We start from the raw sequence: 20,872 nt of genomic DNA on the forward strand, positions 1-20,872 counted from the left end.
AATTACCGAATCGAAAGATGGATTTCTCTACTGTATCAAATTCCTTTATCATTTTAAACAACCTAACTAGATCATCTCTTAACCTCCTAAACTCAAGGGGATACAAGGTAAATTTATGCAATCTGTCCGAATAACTTAATTCCATAAGCACCTAAAACTGAATGTCGTACTCCAAGTGACATCTGAACAAAGCTCCGTACAGCTGCAATATCACTTCCTCACTTTTGTATCTCAACATCCTTTGTAATAAATGCCATCAGCTTTTCTGATTACTTTTGGATGTGTGCACAAGCTTTGTTTCATTTGTGTATATGAGCATCTATAGACCTTTGTCCTTCCCAGAGACTGAATTTTTACCATTATGAAGATGTTTTGATTTGTTTTTCTCTGATGCAAAGTGGATGACCTCACATTCTGCCATACTGAACTCCAACTGTCAAAGTTTAGCCTATTCACATGGTCAATCTATGTCCTTTTTAACTTCCGGTTGGGATTCTTCCATAAAAATTCTAAGTGTCGAATTTGATTCAAAAACTGGAGTAAATCACGCAGTTTTTTTCAGCGGGAATTTGAAAATGAATCTCCTGCACTCTGTGCGCTGCTGACTGCACTAACGTGAATCTCATTTAAAATTAGCGGGGCCTATCCCGCTGCAGAGGCTGGCAGCATAGCGCTGAGCGGGCCGCCCTGCATGTGCCGATCTGTCATAGCGGAGATCAGCGCATGTGCAGTAGCCCCGAACTGTCAGCCTCCCGATCGCTGCCCAGCCCTGTGACCCCGCATCGCTGGCCATGGCACCCCTCCCCCCAACCCCCAGTCGCTAGCCTCACGGGTGTGTCCAAGCCAGCCTCGACCCTGCCCACCTTGATCTTCCACCCTCTCCCGCCAGCAGCCCCGATCTCCCAATTCCAGCCCCTCCGGCAGATTGACCCCACCCCGATGTCCAGCCCCGATCGCTGGCCTCCCTCCCTCTATCACCACCGAGTGCAGAGTGCCAGCTGGACCCCCATATCCCCACTGATCTCCCCCCACTCCCAGAGGCCTCACCCCCAAATAGGTCCTGCCCCTCTGGCCTCATCCCCAAGGTCCGCCCTGGACATTGTCACTTTGCCCCTTGGGCAGTGCCAGGGAGCCAAGCTGGCAATGCCCAGGGGCAAACCTGACTTACCCCCGACCTCCTGGGGGGCCTCTATGGCCCCCCCATCACTCCAGGGGTTGGGCTGCCAGCTCCCAATTCGTGGGGAGCTGTTGTAAATCCCACTGGAGTGAAACACTCCTGGCGGGGACGGAGAGGCTAGTGAGCCCAGAGACCTCAGCCCCGGGCCTACCAATGGGACGGTAATTCTCATTTGCAGAATTTATACAGCTCTGTGCCAATTTTTGGCGTGGAGCTGATGGTGCCTGTAAATCCGGTGGCTGGAGACCCGCTAAATGGCCACTGTTTGTGTCTCTTGTCAAAGCAGTGGGCAGGCTGGGAGAATCGCCTCCCACCCCCCCCCCCCCACCCCACCCCCAACCTTGTTCCAATCCACTTATTGGGCCTAGCAATTCTAATATAATCTGCAAACTCAAATATACATTTACTTATTCCTTCATCCAAATAAATATTCCAACCATACAAGTAAAGAGTTGCTTGACACAGATCCATAATTTGATTCCAATACTACAGTGGCTGGTTGCCAAGATTCAGTGTTGTTGATTTGCATCAATAGTGCTTTTTTTTAATCAAAGGGATACATTATTGATACAACTGAATAATTATGTGCTAAAATTCTGCAAAAGAGTAAAAATGTGACTACACCCTAACAATTTTGCAGCAGTGACCTTTTGTGTGAGCAGTGTAAAATATTAATTCACTGGCTTAAAATTACAATATCTTGAGAGCTATACCATGTGGGATAACCTCTCAACATAAATTCCTAAAATCCACCTTGTGTAAACTTACACTGCTTAAATCAATGGATTATTATGAAATATTCTGCACACAAAGTTTGAAATAGCTGCAGAGGCAAGATAAATTTAAAAGGATTCAGATGGGGATACTATAGAATACAATGGAACCATGATGACTCACAGTATGGGGAGACCTACCCACTCCCCAATGGGTTATGAAAGTTGGCAATTTATTTATATTATATATTTTGTAAGGCTGGCATCTGGAATTATTAAGAGAGGCTTCAGACTTTGTTTGGAACAAGGAAGGTGTTTATTGAATAGAGAAACTTAGGTACAGGAGGTTTAAGCAGCACGAAGAATGCCCTGGGGTAGAGCCCCATTTGTACATGCTTACTACATGCTTCCAAAAGATTCTCCTGAGAGAGGACTCCATTCTCCGGTGCGAGCACTCACTCTTAGTTTTCATTGGTCCCTCAAGTCAGGTGACCCTCGATCTTAAAGAGACAGACGTGACATATGCAACATATGCATTTGTGTCTCCTCAAAATGTGCTCTATGATGTATCTCGCAAATAACAAGATAAATACTATGTGCAAACTAAGAAATGAAAGACAAATAGCAAAGCTTTAAATGTCTTGCACAAGGATATGTCCTCACAGATAATAGGAGCACAGACAATAGAAGTTGCATAACTGGATTAATTAGGGCACTGTGTGACCAAACAAGGGGCATATATTAAAATAATGCTGCAAGTTATTTTTTTTATTCATTTGTGGGACATGGGCATCACTGGCTGGCCAGCATTTATTGTCCATCCCTAGTTGCCCAAGGGCAGTTGAGAGTCAACCATGTTGCTGTGGCTCTGGAGTCACATGTAGGTCAGAATGGCAGATTTCCTTCCTTAAAGGACATAAGTGAACCCCCAGGTAGGTTTTTCCGACAATTGGCAATGGTTTCATGGTCACCAATACATTCTTAATTCCAGATATTTTTATTGATTTCAAATTTCACCATCTACCGTGGCGGGATTCGAACCCGGGTCCCCAGAACATTAGCTGAGTTTCTGAATTAATAGTCTAGTGATAATACCACTAGGCCATCACTTCCCCATATGAAAATATAAGGGATAGTTAAGATATTTGGATTATACAAATAAGGGTAAAAAGTCACCAAAATATTGGCAGGATTGATTACATTACACATGAATGAAGTTGTTCATTGTTACCTTCCTACTAATAAACCTGATTAACACTTCTTCAGACCTGTTTGGTATTCATGCTGCTTTGCTGGCTTTTACTAATTGCCTTCTCTTACAGAATAATAAAAGAATAATAATACTAATGATTTTGTTCTACTACAGGTATAAGACTCAGCTTCAAGACCAGTCAACCTGATGGCTTGATTCTCTTTGCGGTGTCTGTGGAAAACCAGGAAGAGTACGTTGTGTTGCAGATACAAAATGGACATCCTTTCTTCCTGTTCGATCCACAGGTACACGTCAGTCAATAATTATGCAGAGGCTTCAGAGGGATTTCTTGCCTGTGTTAAATCATCGGAGAAGGCACGGTTTAATAATTTAACAGCTGTGAAACAATAATGGAGTAATGACAGAATGCTGCCCTAGGATAATTTTGTTACCTTTCGATCAGCATAGCGTTGGGATCTGGAATTTTACAATTGTAGCTGTTTGTCATGTTCAGTCACTGTGCAGATAATTCAACTGCTAAACGGGATTTGATTTATCAACAAATTAATTTTTTTCAAAAAAGTTGAATACATATGTGATTCATTTAGTAAAACATCTCAAGGAATTTAAAAATGGATTGGCCTTTAAGGAACCCTAATTCATATGTATATAATGGTAATATTCTCTTAATATCTTTGGGCAGAATAACGTGTGAATTGTTCCTAGTATTGCTCTGTGTGCGTATCTCCTGTTTTGTCTGCAGTGCACTGAATTTAAAACTTAGGAAATTAAGTACACTAAGTAATCTGTGTACACGTATTAGCCTTTTCATTGAATTACAATTATTTTAAATACAGCTATAAAATATATGTTACAAAATCAGTTGATAACTATGTAAAAATTGATAACAAAGACTTTAAAAAATGGAATAGCTCAGAATCTCAGTGCAAGTATACATTTATAGTACCCTTATTCCCAGAATGAAACGTGCACTTGTTACATCACTGTGATGTAGCATGCTCTGAGTCACAGAACGTAAAGCAAATATATTAAACTACCAACTATTTCCAACTTCCCTGATACCCGGCCTTGTAAGTAAAAGCCCAGATTTTGCAGTCGGTGGCAAATAAACCGTGCTGGCTATTTGTTACAGTTGAATCACTTGGGATTTGTGTTATGGCTTGTTATTATTTGCAAGCTAAGTTTGCATTGGCACTGTCCACATGGGATTTGAAACCTGTGTGCAGGGCAAACAATAGCTGTTTCCTTAACCAACCAGATTTTGGAGTCCTTACTATTCACACAGCTGGTAGTTTTAACTTGACAATGCGCTGGGCATTGTTGGGGGTGGTGGGCTAGGTCCAGTAGCATGCAAGAAACCTGGAACTCAATGCGCCACGGCAACAATGGTTTATGAATCCAACGCCCATATTTGAATCTGACTTCTGGCTTTCCTGACGGAGTAAGTTGAGCAGATGTGATGGGAATCCTCATCAATTTCAACTCCAGTATTTAAAGAGGCATTGCAAAGATAATTCTGAAGCTGGGAAGGAACTGTCAGAATAGAGTTCTACATTCCAAGTCCATGCCTCTAATTAGTGATGCCTCTCCGGATATGAGGCCAATCGGAGGATACTTTTCCTTACTGCTGAGGGGAAGAAGGAGGCCAATGAAGGCAAGAAGGCATAGCTAGAGGTTGGAGGTGGAAGTTTGTGGTACCACTTTCCTGGATTCAGTGCCTAAAGTGGTTTAATGAACTAATTAGTGCAGGAAAGGTGAGCACAGTGGCAGATTCAACTACAGCCTGACATGTGTACCATGGCAAACCTCTCACTCTACCTTCTCAAGCCTACTTATCTCGCAGGTGCACCCATTCCCTCTCTATCTGCATACCTCCTCACATCACCATCTGTCCATCCACCACTGACATTCACCCTCGTCTTAATACAATGTCAAGGCTCTCTCTCACAATCACGCTCAACAAATGTTTGTTCATCTGCTCAGCACATTCTATTACTCTCACCCATAAGCCTCTTCTTTTCATCTCTGCAGGAAAAGAGAGCAACACACACTAGATTCTCCATCAAACTCACAATTAACATCTGCAGAGGAGGAGATCAGCAGAGCTCAGCATGCCTGGCCATCGGAGATGGAGAGAGGGGGGCAACCACATGGCATACAATACTCAGTCATGTTGACTTGATATTCGCAGCCAGTGAAATATGATGATGAGCCAAATGATCAGTTAAAATATTCTTACCTTAACTGTTCTAATTAAACTTCCACAGGGCCTTTAAGTGTCCTACAGGAAGTGGTCCAAGAGAACAACAATGGTTTGATAGATGAGATCACACACTCTATGGGTATGCCATCACGTGTAAACAATGCAGCAGATACTCTCAGTTCAGTGGAACCATAAGGAAGATGGCTTTTCACTTTGTGACTTGCACTTATAAGTGAGCAAGCACAGGTAGTGGAGGCAAGAACAGCATTGGAGAGTCTTCACTGGAGAATACACCAAGCTCTCCTCTGCTGGACACAGATACTGGATCTTGGAGACTGTCGCCAAACATTATATGTCGAGAGTAACAATAAAGAATGTGCGGTATACTGGCAGGCTTTCCAGCCATGCTGTCCAAACTTGCAGAGATTGGTGGAGTTCATCCCCAGCATGAGTACATGACATTGAAGACATTTTCAATAATGTCCTTATCCATAAAAAGGGTACCCACATGCATGGATCATTAATCATGGCAATTGTTCATGAGGGCCCTCATCTATGGCTTGCACATTATGAATGCCACCTTAAGTAGGATTAATGAAATCTGATCTGCAGCCAAGTATTCTCCGGCTCATTATTACTGTCCAAGTACAGTAGACCATGAGAGGGGTGATAGTAAAAGGAACATAGAAGCAAGAACAGGCATAAAGTGCTTCCATCTCTCACCCCTTTTCCCCACCCTCTACCCTGTGAGTACCCCCCATATGCTGCTTGATGTCCACATGGCCGAGTTCACAATTACGAAGATGCAGGTAGAGCAATCTTTGGTGAGACCATCATGAGCTCCAAACCCTAGAAGACATTGCCCAAGAACATCTCAATAGTCGGAGCAGGGATCTAAGAAGCCTGCTTCTACCTCTGCTGAAGCCACGCGAGTTGGACCAAGAGTTGTTGTGAAGAGGAAGAGTAAAGACTTGTATTTGCACTCAGGTGTTCACTTGGGTGTGTTACACAACATTACATTGACCATTTTCTGTTTCATCTTTGAGTCAAATGAATATTGTTTGTTTACACCACTTTCTTATCATATTTTTGGTTGTTGGCCTGATAAGTAGTCTTTTCAGTTGCGACAAATGGTAAGGCAAAACTTAAAACCAAGCAATGGGTAGCTATGAAAGGGATACTTGTTTGATTGGAGGACTCTTTGTGTTGGGAGAAGTGAGTTTAGCCTGTGACTGCCAGATGGGTGGACTAGTGGAACTTAACTGAACCTTGCTATCATGAGCTCATCCCCAGCTAATGTATGCTACTCTTATAGAATCATAGAATCCCTACAGTGCAGAAGGAGGCCATTTGGTGCACCGACCACAATCCCACCCAGGCTCTATTCCCATGATCCCACATATTTACCCTGCTAATCCCCTAACACTAGGGTCAATTTAACATGGCCATTCAACCTAACCCGCACATCTTTGGACTGTGGGAGGAAACTGGAGCACTCGGAGGAAATCCACGCAGACACAGAGAGAATGTGTAAACTCCACACAGACAGTGATCTGAGGCTGGAATTGAACCCTGGTCCCTGGTGATGTGAGGCAGCAGTGCTAACCACTGTGCCACTGTGCACTGATAGTACATTGGCCATATCCTATTTCTGTTCATTCTCTAACGAGACTTTGTGCTCTACAATTTGCCCCTCCTGAAGGTCCAGATTTCGCATCAGTGTAATGTTGCGCAATGCAGCACACCATGGCGATTCTGGCGACTATGACTGGTGCAAATTGAAGCTTTTGTGACACCTGAGGCACAGCTTCAGCATGCCAATTCACAGGCCTTCCATTTCAGCTCCTGAACCTCATTGTTTGGGCTCGCCAGGCCAGGTTTTCAGTGAGATTCCCTTGACTCCACCCAGCCAGCTGGTAAGTCTGCTTCAAGGCATGAAGAGAGCAGGAAGAGTGGACTACTGGTACCAGGCAAATGGCTGTTGCCCGAGAATCTTGTGCACACCTGCAAAATCATTTTTGGGGGGGGTGCACAACAACTGTATATTCATGAAGTGTAAGCCACTTTGGTTGATGAACATTTCTGGCTAATCTGGGGGGTAGGGGTTATTCGTAAAATGTGCAATTTCCACATGCTGATATCACCCTCTACCTGTAGAAAACCAGTCAGAGCTGCAACCCTGAGTACCTACTCATACTATTCAATATTTCCAGTGGCATTTATGCATTTGTGGGCAGGTGAATGTGTGATGTTTCATCTGCCCCCTGTCGATCCCTGGAAGGATCGAGAGAGAAAGACGTTGGGGGCAGTGCTGACTTTAACAGCCACTGTCCACAGGGGCCTACTTGTGCCACAGGTCTTCTTCCAGAAGACTATAAATGACTGCCAGCACCTAAAGTGAGACGCTGAACCCCCTGAGGCAGTGGTATTTTGACATGTCCTTTGTCTGTCTATCCTGTGTTGCAGGTATCACCTGTGGTGAGCTGCCCCATCCTTCCCACCTCTCTTGTTCTCTGGCACAGCAGGTTGGAGAGAAAAAGGTTGCTGCCGCTGGTACTACTGTTGGTGCTTCTGCTGTCTTTCATCCTGATTGCTGCTGCTGCTACTTTTGTTCCTGTCACTGATGCTGCTAGTCATTCTGGTCCTCATCTAAGGTCCAAACTAACATGGCATAAGTGGCAGTCATGCTGATATGATATTTGATACATGTGCACGTGGCACAGTGGTTATCACTGCTGCCTCACAGCGACAGGGACCTGGGTTCAATTCTGGCCTTGGATGACTGTCTATGTGGAGTTTGCACATTCTCCCCGTGTCTGCGTGGGTTTCATCCAGGTGCTCCCATTTCCTCCAAAAATGTGCAGTTAGGTTGATTGGCCGTGCTAAATTATCACTTAATGTCCCAGATGTATAGGCTAGGGGGATTAGCAGGACCAATATGTGGGGTTACGGGGATAGGGCCTGGGTAAGAGTCAGTGCAGACCCAATAGGCTGAATGGTCTCCTTCTGCACTGTATGGATTCTATGATTCTACATGACTGATGCAAAGTGGAGATCAGATGGACAAAACCTCCCAAGTAGCGAAAGCAACTTTTGAAGTAGTGAAAGTAATTAGTCGTGAATGTGCTTAGAACAAAATAAAACTTAATAAATGAAAGAAAAATAAGTAAAATTTCACACAGTTAGACAAGAATTTTCAATGCCCATAGGAATTTGTGCCTATCCTTTTTTTTGTCATCCCCTCAGTTGCTGCTGTTCTTGCCTTGCTTTCACTGACGAGTTCCAGGTAGCCTCTGCGCCCACAATCAAATCCCAAAACCCATATTAGCATCACTTTTAATGAGCAATTAACATCTTGAAATTAACAAGTTGCCTCTCCCAGGGGGGTTGCTCGCATGCAGCCTAATGCAGTTCAGTTAAATGCAGAAGTCAGTGGGTTGAAGCCAGCTTCCTGAGTCACTATCAGTTTCAGCGCTTTTAACTCCTTACCGACTCTCTCAGTCACTTGCTTCTCTAAGTGTCAATTCTCTGCTCAGAGTCTAAACCAGGAAGTGTAAATTAGACCATGTGATGGCAATCCATGTACTGAAAGCAAAATATAGGGTCGGAAAAATGGGATTAAGAGAAAAAGAAAAAAGTGGGAAAATTAAAAATATTTTTTAAAGAATCTCCAATAATAAAAGTCTGTAAGAACAAGTCTCCATACTTTTGAAGTAAATCTCCAGTGCCACAGTGGTTGTTTGGCATTACAATATTACTTGAATAGCCAGTCCAGCATGTTTAGTGAATATCTAACGGTTACGTTAAGGGCGGCATGGACACGTTGGGCCGAGGGGTCTGTTTCCATGCTGTAAATCTCTATGACTATGACTCTAAGTAAGTACTGCAACATTGCACTTTTTCATGTATATGAAAGCTGAGTCTCTCCAGGAAACACTGTTATATTATCAGACTTACCAGCACAGTATGATGCTATTTGGCCCACCAAGTTCATACTAGCTCTTTATAGAATAATCCAGTCAATCCCACTTCTCCGCTCCTTCCCTTTGTCCTGCAAGTTTCTTTCCCTCGGGCGCCTATCTAATTTTCCTTTAAATTCATTGATCTTCTTTATTTCCTCTGCCTAAATTTCTGGAATCATTCCAGTAAATCTGCTCTGCACTCTCTCAAGAGCATTAGCATGGGTCTCTGGATTACTGGTCCAGTAATGGTACTACTACAGCACAATCTCCCCCATTGTGGCCTAAGCAGAGCTTTATTCAGGTTCAACATAATTTTTGTACTCAATGCTGCTATTTACGAAGCCAAAAATCTCAAATGTTTTGCTAATTACTTGCCAATACGTCCTGCTACCTTCAAAAGTCTATGCATATGAACTCCCAAGGTCCTCTACTCTGCACATTTTTTAGAACTGTTCCATTAAAATATATCACCTCTTCAACAAAAATGCATCTTATCTTAAATGCCATCTGCCATTTGTTTGCCCATTCTGCTCGCCGACCCATTACTTGTGGCAGTCAATTTCACCCTCACCTTTAGCTACACCTCCAAGTTTAGTGTCATCAACAAATGTTAAAATTTTACTCTGTATTCTAATCGGTTTTTGTCCAAGCTAACACTGACCCTCCTATTACATGAACTTCAATTTTGTTAACTGGCCTTTAATCTTGCGTGTTGTCATATACTTTCTTACAACATCTTTGCAATCCATTCTTCAACCTTCTTGCTACTGCATCAAAACATTCAATTCATCAAACACAATCTGCCTTTTACAAACATGTACTGGCTCATTTTAAAGAATTCAAATCTCTCCTACTATCTGGTAATTTTTTTTCCCTCATTATTGTTTCTAAAATTTTACGTATCACCAATGTTAAACTGTCTAGCTTGTAGATACTAGGAATATTCTCATACCCATTCTTGAACCAAAGTGGCACATTTGCTATTTTCCAATCCATTAGCATGCCCCCTGTAAATAGGGAGGATTGGAAGTTTGTGGCCAGCCCTTCTGATATCTCCATCCCTAGCTCCATATTCAATTTGGGGTGCAAACTATCAAAACCAGGGAAATGATCCACTCTAAGCATGGTTAGCCTTCACGGTGTATCCTGCCTTTAAATTTTCACCCCATCCATTAGGGCAGCACAGTGGTACTGTGGTTAGCACTGTTGCCACATAGCGCCAGGGACCCAGGTTCAATTCTGGCCTCGGTGTCTGTGTGGAGTTTGCACATTCTCCCCGTGTCTGCGTGGGTTTCCTCTGGGTGCTCCGGTTTCCTCCAGCCCAAAGATGCGCGGGTTAGGTTGATTGGCCATGCTAAATTAACCTTAGTGTCAGGGGGATTATCAGGGTAAATATGTGGGGTTATGGGAATAGGGCCTGGGTGGGATTGTGGTTAGTGCAGACTCGATGGGCTGAATGGCCTCCTTCTGCACTGTAGGGATTCTATGATTACTTCTACCATCTTTGTTGCGACTGTTATTTTGTCAGCATCCTCTTCCTTGGCAAACACAATGCAAAGTACTCTTTAAATATTCCAACCTTGCTCTGCACCTCGAAGAATGCCATTTTCTTTGTTCCAAACAGGCTCAACTTCTTGATACCAATTCACTATTCTCATGACAATAAAAGATTTTTGGATGACCTTTTATGTTAACTGCTATTCTATTCTCATATTCTCTCTTTGCCAGTCTTATCTCCCTCTTCATTCCCCACTTATTTGTATTTGGCTTTGGTTCTCCCTTGAAGAATTCACCTGACATTCATGCTACACCCGCTTTTTTTTTGTTTCATCATATTTTCTATCTCCTTTGCCATTCGAAAGTTCAGGCTTTCATTCTCCTACTTTTCCCCTTTTGTCAGAATGTACTTAGCGTGACGAAGCAAGGCAACCTTTTGATTTCACTGCACACAGCAGACGTTGTTGTTCGATTTACTCCTCGGTAATTGTGAGCGCTGATAACCTCACAATTATTTTCACAGTAAAATATGGGCCATTGTTAAAGCTAATGGGTAGGTAGTAGGCAGAAAAAATTATGTAACACAGTCTCAAGGTTCAAGTAATAATGTGAATCTTTGCAGTTGGGGCTGACATTATTTGAGTCTCATGATTTGATATTTCCTTCTAAACTCATTTCACTTATCCATTATTTTGTACATGTTATACAAAAAGGTCTCTCATTGTTACTGTATAGACTAGAAATTACAGTTGGCGGTAACAGATAAATGCTTCACATATTCCTATGGTATTATTCTGAACACAGGCATTAACCCATTTATTTTAAATGGGTTGGTGTCTTTTGAAATTATGAACAATGGAATGTCATGGGAATATCATCCACCAGTATTGGCAACATTAGTTTCCAGGTTTTGGATTTCCCATGTAGAATGAATTAGTTTAGAAGTGTTAAGTACCTTATTCTTTTGTTTATCATAGCTCATATTGAGTGAAATAAGTTTATTTTTGTGTATCGCATTTCCACATAAAGGATATGTTGACAACTTATGTAAATTTAATATAAAAATGTCCAATCATCTTCCTTTGGTGGTAGTTTATTGCATCTAATTGACATAGAGTTAAAATCTCAATGTATCCATAATATAGGATAAATTTTAGAAATGCATGACCCTGGGCTTGAAAGCTCACAAAGTCTTAACTGCTGGGAGTCCATATTGGAAAATCTCAAGTGCACTGCTTATTTACTCATTTGGCTGCATGAACATTTGTACTGGAATGGGGGGAGGAAGGGGGGTCTGGGGTGGGGGGGGGGGGGGGGGCTACCTATGATTTCCTGGTGTGAATTCCTGATAATTCAGACTCTTTTGAATGCTTTGGCCAGAATTCTCCCAAAGAAATTCTAAGTGTTGAATTTGCGTGAAAACTGGAGTAATTCACACTGTATTTTTCAGTGGGAGTTCAGAGAAGAATCTCCCACACACTGCGCACTACAGAGGTCACTAGTATGTATATCATTATAAAGCTGTGGATGGGGCCTATTCCCGCCCAGGAGGTCGGTAGCATCGCGCTGAGCAGACCATTGTGCATGCACTGATCTGTCAGCGCCGAGATCAGCGCATGTGCAGTGGCCCGCACTGCCGGCCTCCCAGGCAGGAATAGGCTCAATCGCAGGCCAGGCCCACGATCCTCGCATTGCCAGCTCTCCGAGCCCCCTGATGGCCCGATTACTAGCCCTCTGACCATTCCTGGCCTGGCCAGCCCCGAATCACCCCTGCCGTCCCAACTGCACTCCCGCAATCCCGAACCCCCCCACTTGCAGTCCTGACCCCCACAGCAGGCCTCCCTCCTTTCCCCACTGATCCTGTCTGCAGAGTGGCAGCAGGAACTCCCACTCCTACCGATTTCCTCATCTGGCCCCGTCCCCATAGGCCCCGCTCCCTTGGCACTGCCCCATGCCCAATGGGCAGTGCCAAGGTGCTCCCTCTGCTGCCCAACCCTCTGGGGGGCCCCCGATTGCCCCCCACTTCACTCCAGCGGGGTCGGGCCACTAGCTCCCCGTTAGTGGGGAACTACTGTCATCTCCACTGGAGTGAACCATTCTGGCGGCGGGGGGGGGAGAGAATGTTAGCAGACCTGGAGACTTCAATTCCGGGCCTACTAATGATATTGAAATTGTACTAAAATAACTATTTCAATGGTCTTCGCACCTCCCCACCGATTTCTAGCATGGAGTTGACGCCGCCAGAAATCTGGCGCTGGAAGATGCTAGCGGGGCGCGAACGTATGCACAAACCCCGCGAATCACCCGATGGGAGAATCGCAGCCTATATGTTTCTCAACCCCCCATGCCTACCCCTGTCATTTTGAAGGACCATCTTCCTCTGCCAACAGATTTTAAACTAGATCAGTGAATGCACTTCTCTGTGCAGCTTGCAGGTAAAGTGAAGTCAACCTGTCTAGTCCAACGAAAATTCCAATTCAGAAGCACAATTAGACATATAATTCTCCAGTAAGAAATTTGAGACAAGCTGCTGAAGATCTGTCGTGTATATAATCTATAAATTTCAATGTCTTTCAGCTGATAGTGGTTTTAAAGTTAGTATAATATTAAAATGGTAGTGTAGTTTTTTTTATCAATATGGTAAAAGACTGAACAATATTGTCATTTTGGAGCCCAGGAAGAAATGTTTAGTTGGTGAATTTAAAATACAGAATAGAAAATGTGACAACTTATGAGCACACCTTTTTTTTAAGTTTAAAAAGTTGTATTTCAATTGAATACTCAAAAGAACGATGAACATAAAGTGTGGATGCTTCAGAAGAAAGTAAGTGAGTTAGGTTGGGGTTTGGCTGCAGGTGGGAGTTTAATGATACTGCAATGAATTCTATGATGCACTTGTGCAACAACTTCACAGATACAAAATGGTGTTCATAATACAGCAGTGAGTTCTATGAATTGGCTAGATACACTTTGATGAGATAGCATTCAATAAAATGCTCATTAATTTCATCATTAGCAAGGGTGTGCAAAGAACCGAACCAATTCCTGTGTCATGCCCAATTAACATCCCATGGTGGAAATCCCATTAGTATTGTTGAATTCACTAATGGGAGAACTAATGGGCATGCTACCTGGGGACATTAATTGGCCATGACACTAGTTCTGGTTTTAATTACTGGACTAGACTAATGTAATGTAATGGGTGTTTGTCAAATAGTAAAGTAGTAAATTTGTAATATAAATGCTAGCAACAGATTATAACTTCCTAATTTATATCCATACATGTTTCCATACCACAATTTTTTATGTACCAGACTTTTACTAACATACCATCTGAAATGCACGCTCTCATCTGAATCATTTGGAATGAATCAACTGTTTTTTTTGTGGTGGGAAACGTAGGACAGATTCTCTAATATGGGTCACCCAATGTTTAGATATAAATCCAGTGATTGCAATTAGAAATTTGGGCAGAGACCAGTAATGTTGACTCTCTGACTACTTTTTACCACATCTGATTTTGTGCAGATATTTTCACCCCTCTTCCCATGTGTATGCCCATGATTGCAAATTACATTATGACAGTGCATGCATGATTGTCCTCCATTTGCATCTGGTTAGCACTGTTACTTTTCCATTTAAACTGGACATCCAGGTTTGTTAGATGCTGAGCTGTAGACAGAAAAATGTATAAAAGCCCAGGAAAAAGATTATTTCTCAACCCGTTTTCCTTATTTTTTTTGTCACTTGTATTCTTGTGGCAATTGCTGTCCTGCTGTTTATTTGAACAGAGGCACAAGTACCGTAAATAAGCTTACTCAAGACAATATCAGGACAGACAGCACTCGAAGCACTGTTCAACTCTTTGATATTCCCACTCAAGAATCTACAAACATTGGTTATAAAGTACTTTGAGATGTCTAGTGGTCATGAACAGTGCTTTATAAATACTAATCTTTATTTTAATCTGGTCAACCTCGCTCCTGGGCCAGTTTATCCTTCCTTAGGCAAGAAGACCAAAATTCTACATAATAATTCAGGGGTGGCCTCACCAAAGTCCTGTAAAATTGTGGAAAGACTTCTTTATTCTTATACTCCAATCCCTTTGTAACCAAAGTTTAAGTTACCATTTTCCTTCCAAACTGCTTCCTATACCTGCAGCAGAAAAACAGTGTTTGAGAAGGCTATAGTTTATAGAGGATGATGTGATTAACTTGCAGCTAAGCTCTTCCACAAGAACTGCATTGCCAGTGGCTGTCAAGATCGCTGTCCGCAGGATGTTATCTTTCAGGATTGTTTCATATTTCCATAGGGGCCATCAAGAACCTAATGTTCCAACCTTGCTCCAGCGGTACTTCTGTTTCATAGAATCTCTGCAGTGCAGAAGGAGGCCTTTCAGCCCATCGATCCGCACTGACAACAATCCCACCCAGGCCCTATCGCCGTAAACCCACGTATTTACCCTAGTTGGTCCCCTTGACACTAAGGGTCATTTTAGCATGGCCAATCCACCTAACCAGCACATCTTTCGGACTGTGGGAGGAAACTGGAGCACCTGGAGGAAACCCATGCAGACATGGGGAGAATGTGCAAACTCCACACAGACAGTCACCAAAGACCAGAATCGAACCTGGGTCCCTGGTGCTGTGAGGCACAGTAAGAAGTCTCACAACACCAGGTTAAATTCCAACAGGTTTATTTGGCAGCACAAGCCACAAGCTTTCAGAGCTCTGCTCCTTCATCAGGTGAGTGGGAGTTCTGTTCACAAAAGTGAACTGTGAGGCAGCAGTGCTAACCACTTTACCACCATGCTGCCCCAATGGGGCTCTGAGCCTCATTACAAAGGCTTGAATGTGCGGGGTTACGAGTCTAGGGCCTGGGTAAGATGTCCTTTTGGAGATTCGGTGCTGACTCGCTGGGCCAAATGGCCTCCTTCTGCACTGTAGGGATTCTATGGTTTGAACACATAATTACTTTGGTCATTCAGGATGAGAGAATGCTGTGTTGTTAAATGCTGTACTGTACTTGTGACAATAAACTGTTGTCCTGTTGCTCTTTCATTAGATGAAAAGTTCCCTTTGAAGCTATTTAAAGAATAGCCAGAGGGCTTTCCTGGTGCTCTGTCTATCATTCATTCCTCAATCAGCATCGCTAGATCAAATCATCTGGTTATTTATCTCATTGCTGCGGATGGAATCTTGCTTTATTCAGTTAATTGGCTCCCTATATAATAATGTATGGGGAGCCAGTAGAAAAATGTATAAAAACCCAGCAAAAGGTTCTTTTCCACCCATTTTACTTTTTTATTTGTCACAAATCTTGTCGGATTTTGTTGCAATTACTGCCCTGCTGTTTATTTGAACAGAAGCAAAAGTACCGTAAATAGGCCTCCTCAAGACAATAACAGGGCAGGCATACTTGAAGTACTGTGCAACTCTTCTCAAAATTACTTGCAATATTTTGGTGCGAAGGTAATACTATGAAACCACCTCCCAACCCCCTGCCTCCTCACTGTCAAAGTTCCTCCCATTGTGCTGGAAGAGCATATGTGCACGTTTCCCTCCCTCGACTCACTCTGCTTCCTCCCCCTTTAATCCTGCAAACCATCACGATTCTTGTGAGTATTCCTGTCCTCCTCCCAGAACCATTTGATGTCCCAATGCCCCATGTTGACCTGACCCCACCCATCTTGATTCATTATGTACTGTGACCTTCCGAGACTCCCCTCATGATACCATTTCACGCCTCCCACTTTATTACTTGTTCCCCATCGACAGGCTGCAGATGCCTTCCTTGACCATGACTCTGTGATCTACAGTCCAGTACCAATCCGAGAATCTCCAAGACGAACATGTGTGAGGGACTGACCACACTCTGCACACCATGCTGGGCACAACTGATACAGATTGGCCATGCCATTCCCCTCCATGTATTGAGCCAGGGTTAGGGTAGCACAAGCCCTCTAAATTGGTGCACTATTGCCCAGGACAGCCTATGCTTTCTGGTCCTGATTAATTCCCTCCACCCCTCCCTTCCCCTTCTTTCAACCTCCCAATCATATGTATCTGTGCACCCTCCTGCAGTCATCCCCTTCCCAGACATGTGTCTGTCCACCCTTCTCCCCAGAGTCCAGACAACAGTCCCTCTCCAAGTCAAGCTCTTGCCTTCCAGCACCAACCCCTTTGTCTTCCCACTGGTCTTGCCTGGGCAGCCTTGGCATGGACCCACATTGCTATCCTGCTGGTCTTGCCTCAGCAGCCTTGGCACGGAGTTGCAGTAGTGGTGAGCATAGCACCCTGATAACTGGGTGAGTGCTGTTTGCACAGCACTGGAGGTTGTGAATAAGGTGCTGTTCGTCCAATGCTCATCACTTGTATTCGGACGTGATTCACGCTGATCTATTTTGATGCTGATGTGGCCATTTGGTCTGTAAGGGGGAGGGGAATGATTCTAGCGAGCTAGGTTTTTAATGAGTATTGATGATATTCAAATGTATGTAAACACATTTCCCAACAAGGTATGGTGGACTACCCAATCTGTCCACCATGGGCAAAAAGTGGGCAGAAAGCAGGAAGCAGAAAATTTAAAACTTATTTTCAAACTAGTGGGAAGGTAACTTTTTGTCACAATTCAAATTTTCCTGTCCCACCCACCACAATATCGGTTGCTGGAGGGTCAGGAAAATTCCACCGTAGATCTTAGTTCCAATGAATCTGCTGATGTATTGCCTACTTTGGCCTCTATTGTTCATGAAGAGTCTTCCAGAGAGAGTATTTTTCTTGGGCTTATCTCAGACTCCATATTTCAGTCCTGACTGAAAATCATCTTCTCTTCAGAGCTAGAGGTCATTGAATTCTACAGTGCAGAAGGAGGCCATTTGGCCCATCGAGTCTGCACTGGCCCATAATCCCACCCAGGCCCTATCCCCATAACCCCACGCATTTACCCTAGCTAGTCCCCTGACACTAAGGGGCAATTTAGCATGGCCAATCCACCTAACCCGCACATCTTTGGACTGTGGGAGGAAACTGGAGCACCCGGTGGAAACCCATGCAGACATGGGGAGAATGTGCAAACTCCACACAGGCAGTGACCCGAGCCGGGAATCGAGCCCATGTCCCCGGCACTGTGAGGCAGCAGTGCTAACCACTGTGCCATCATTGCCATCATGCCACCCCGTGCCACCGTGCCATCAGCACATAGATTCTGGCAGAACCTTTGGCACCTCTGCAGCCGCAGAATCAGGTATAGCAATCTTGTCCCAGAGTTCATTGTCTACAAGAAACTTCTCACATTAAGAAGATGATGATGACTTCTCCATATTCTCAGCAGTTCTTCCCGTTGCCCATAGTGAAGCAACCCTGTACAGAGAGAGTGATTACCAAAGCCTACAGGGAGTAAATCGTTCTTCTGGAATATCATTGGGAATTCCTCTCTTTTCCTGGCAGATGTACAGGAAATTAATCATTTTTCCGTCATTGTTTAAGTTAATTGAAATCTCAGAAATTCAAAGCCTTTTCGTTCTTTGATACAGCAATCAATTATATAGCTGTGATGATCTTCCCAAGAGTTGAACATTATTCCTCTTTTGAAACTTCTTCCCTGAATCCTTTGAGGGAGCATGAAGTTTATCAGGCTGTCCTGAGTTCCTCTCCGAGTTCCAGAGGGGCCAAACTTCAAATCTGTTCCATTTTCTCATGGGATGTGCTAATATATGATGTAGATGATGATGTACCTCGGCAGTCATGAATTAGACTCTCGGGAGATAGGTTGGAATCGCACTTAAGAGCTACGTGCCCACTCTGTAACCTGTGCAACAAGAAAAAGTGTCCAATATGACTCTGCTTCCTTGAAAATTGGTCAGTTCAATCAGAGAACCAGGCTGCTCTATAATTCACTTCAGCAGTGCTAAGTAAAATTTGGATTTCAGTGGACATGTTATGATGAAAGGACGGACCAACAAAACCTATGCAATGTCTTGGCTCAAAGTTGTTGCAATTCAGTTATGCACAAACCTGTCAAAATTATTCTGTCAACAAATACACAAAAAAAAAAGATTAGCAAGATATTTATTGCAGTTTGTTGGACACTACTGGTGCAAAATGGCTACTGGATCGGTCTGTTTGACAAGTCACAGCACTTCAAAATTAGTTCACTGCGTGAAATGTTCTGAAATAATTTGGTGTGATAAGGCACTGGATAAGCACATGTTATGATAAAATTATGATTAGAATAATTTTGTACCCAGCCCACGTGTTAATGCTGAAGCTGTAAACCTGTTGCAGTCGGGGGCAGTCAGGGCTTCTCAGAAGGAATATTGCACACACTGAGCATTGGCAAAATTGAAAATAGACATACATTAACTGTTTTAATTGGATGCTCCTATCTTATCAATTATCCTTGCCCAAATTTATTTTGTAATTTTGCATTCATGCATTGCAGTGCATTTCAGATGTCTATTCTTGACTGAACTGGCCAGAATGGTAAAGAAGTATAAATTCATTGCAAAATATGAGAAATGAACATTAAGGGAAAATATTTTTTATGGACTGACCTTCCAACTTTGCTATTTAAGGGTGCATTTGCAGTTCAAACAGTACTAATTCCTGGGTATTTTTTTTCTAAGAACATGTTTTCTTGATGATAAAAGATATGGATAAAGTAGACGTGGAGCGGGTGCTTCCTCTTGTGGGGCATTCTAGGATGAGAGGTCATAGTCTTTGGATGAGGGGTAGCAAATTTAAAACAGAGTTGAGGAGAAACTATTTCTCCCAAAGGGTTGTGAATCTGTGGAATTCGCTACCCCAAAGTGCGGTGGATGCTGGGACAGTGAGCAAATTTAGGGAGGAGTTCGATTTTTAATTGGTAATGGGTTGAAAGGTTATGGGGAGAAGGCAGGAAAATGGGGATGAGGAGCATATCAGCCATAATCAAATGGTGGAGCGGACTCGATGGGCCGAATGGCCTAATTCTGCTCCTATATTTTATGAAATTGTGAACTGATGTTTTAATATATTCTCAGCCATTACAATACAACCTTTAACATTAAGGCACACCTATCAAACCCTCTCTCAACAATTGTTTCTTTCCCCTTTTTAATACCTACTGTTTATCAAAATGGCCACATGTCAAATAGTAATTGGGACATAATTATATTGAATAAGCGTTATATTTTAACAAGTGTATGCTTGTTTAAAATGTGCTTACCTTTAACAAATAGAAACAGTCATATTAACACTAAAGATTTTCTGATTGGCAACTCACTGCTCCTGGTAAAATTTCAGTGATGGGGGCTGGGAAATTGAGCGATGAGCACTTCTGTCCAGTGCCTTCTGAAAATACACCCAAGCTTATTTCCATTTGTGCTTTATGCCTATGTAATTCACTCCTGACACTTTTGAATGAAAGCCTCATTAATTATGCATTGCAGATGCAAATGATGGCCTTTAGCAAGCCTGTTGATATTTCCAATGTTTAGCGGATTTCCAGCTAGCATAAAAGAGAGGGGCTTAAATACTCGATTTAAAGACCCAGAAACAACCAATCTCTGATGGATTTTTAATATATCTTAATTTTGCATCCAATTTAAAGTGTTTTGATACATGAAAATTAATTGTACAGGTAAATTAAAGTGCATTAAATTATTACTAATAATTGTACAGGAAATTTAAGTTCATTAATTTGATTGATTTTGCTGTTAATATTTTATGCACTTTCACAAGCTTTCTGGATCAAACCTTGGTGGGGATCTTTTCATAATTGCAAAAGCAATAGAATGCTTCTCACCAACTTCATGGGGAAACTGACTTTGCAGAAACTATTTCCAAGTGTTTTACTGAACAGAAACATTCTTGAAAAGGTTCATCTTCTCAGTGCATTGGCTACTGATAGGCTGATGAGCGCGCTTATCAATAGCCAACAATGTGAGAAAAATGCCCTTGATTGGTCAAGCTGGAAGGGCAGCTTTATTAAAATTTAAACTGGCCGCACCTACCTCGGGACATCTGGATGAGTCCCATGGAACCCCAGGGCTCCGCGGAACCCAGTTTAGGAAACGCTGCATTAGGTCATTCCTAGCTTTGTTTTGAAAACTCTTCAGTTGCAATA

At 42.9% G+C, this 20,872-nt stretch overlaps 1 protein-coding gene across 1 annotated transcript in view; it reads left to right on the top strand.

Annotated features, from left to right (window-relative positions):
* ush2a (Usher syndrome 2A (autosomal recessive, mild)) overlaps window positions 1-20,872 on the top strand; it is a 916,330-nt gene that overhangs the window by 285,961 nt on the left and 609,497 nt on the right. The window contains exon 22 of the mRNA XM_078230465.1: window positions 3,257-3,387. Within this exon, the coding sequence (XP_078086591.1) occupies window positions 3,257-3,387 (131 nt within the window). The remainder of the gene's footprint in view (window positions 1-3,256; window positions 3,388-20,872) is intronic.

The sequence above is a fragment of the Mustelus asterias genome, chromosome 15 (assembly GCF_964213995.1).
Source record: "Mustelus asterias chromosome 15, sMusAst1.hap1.1, whole genome shotgun sequence".
Lineage (NCBI taxonomy): Eukaryota > Metazoa > Chordata > Chondrichthyes > Carcharhiniformes > Triakidae > Mustelus > Mustelus asterias.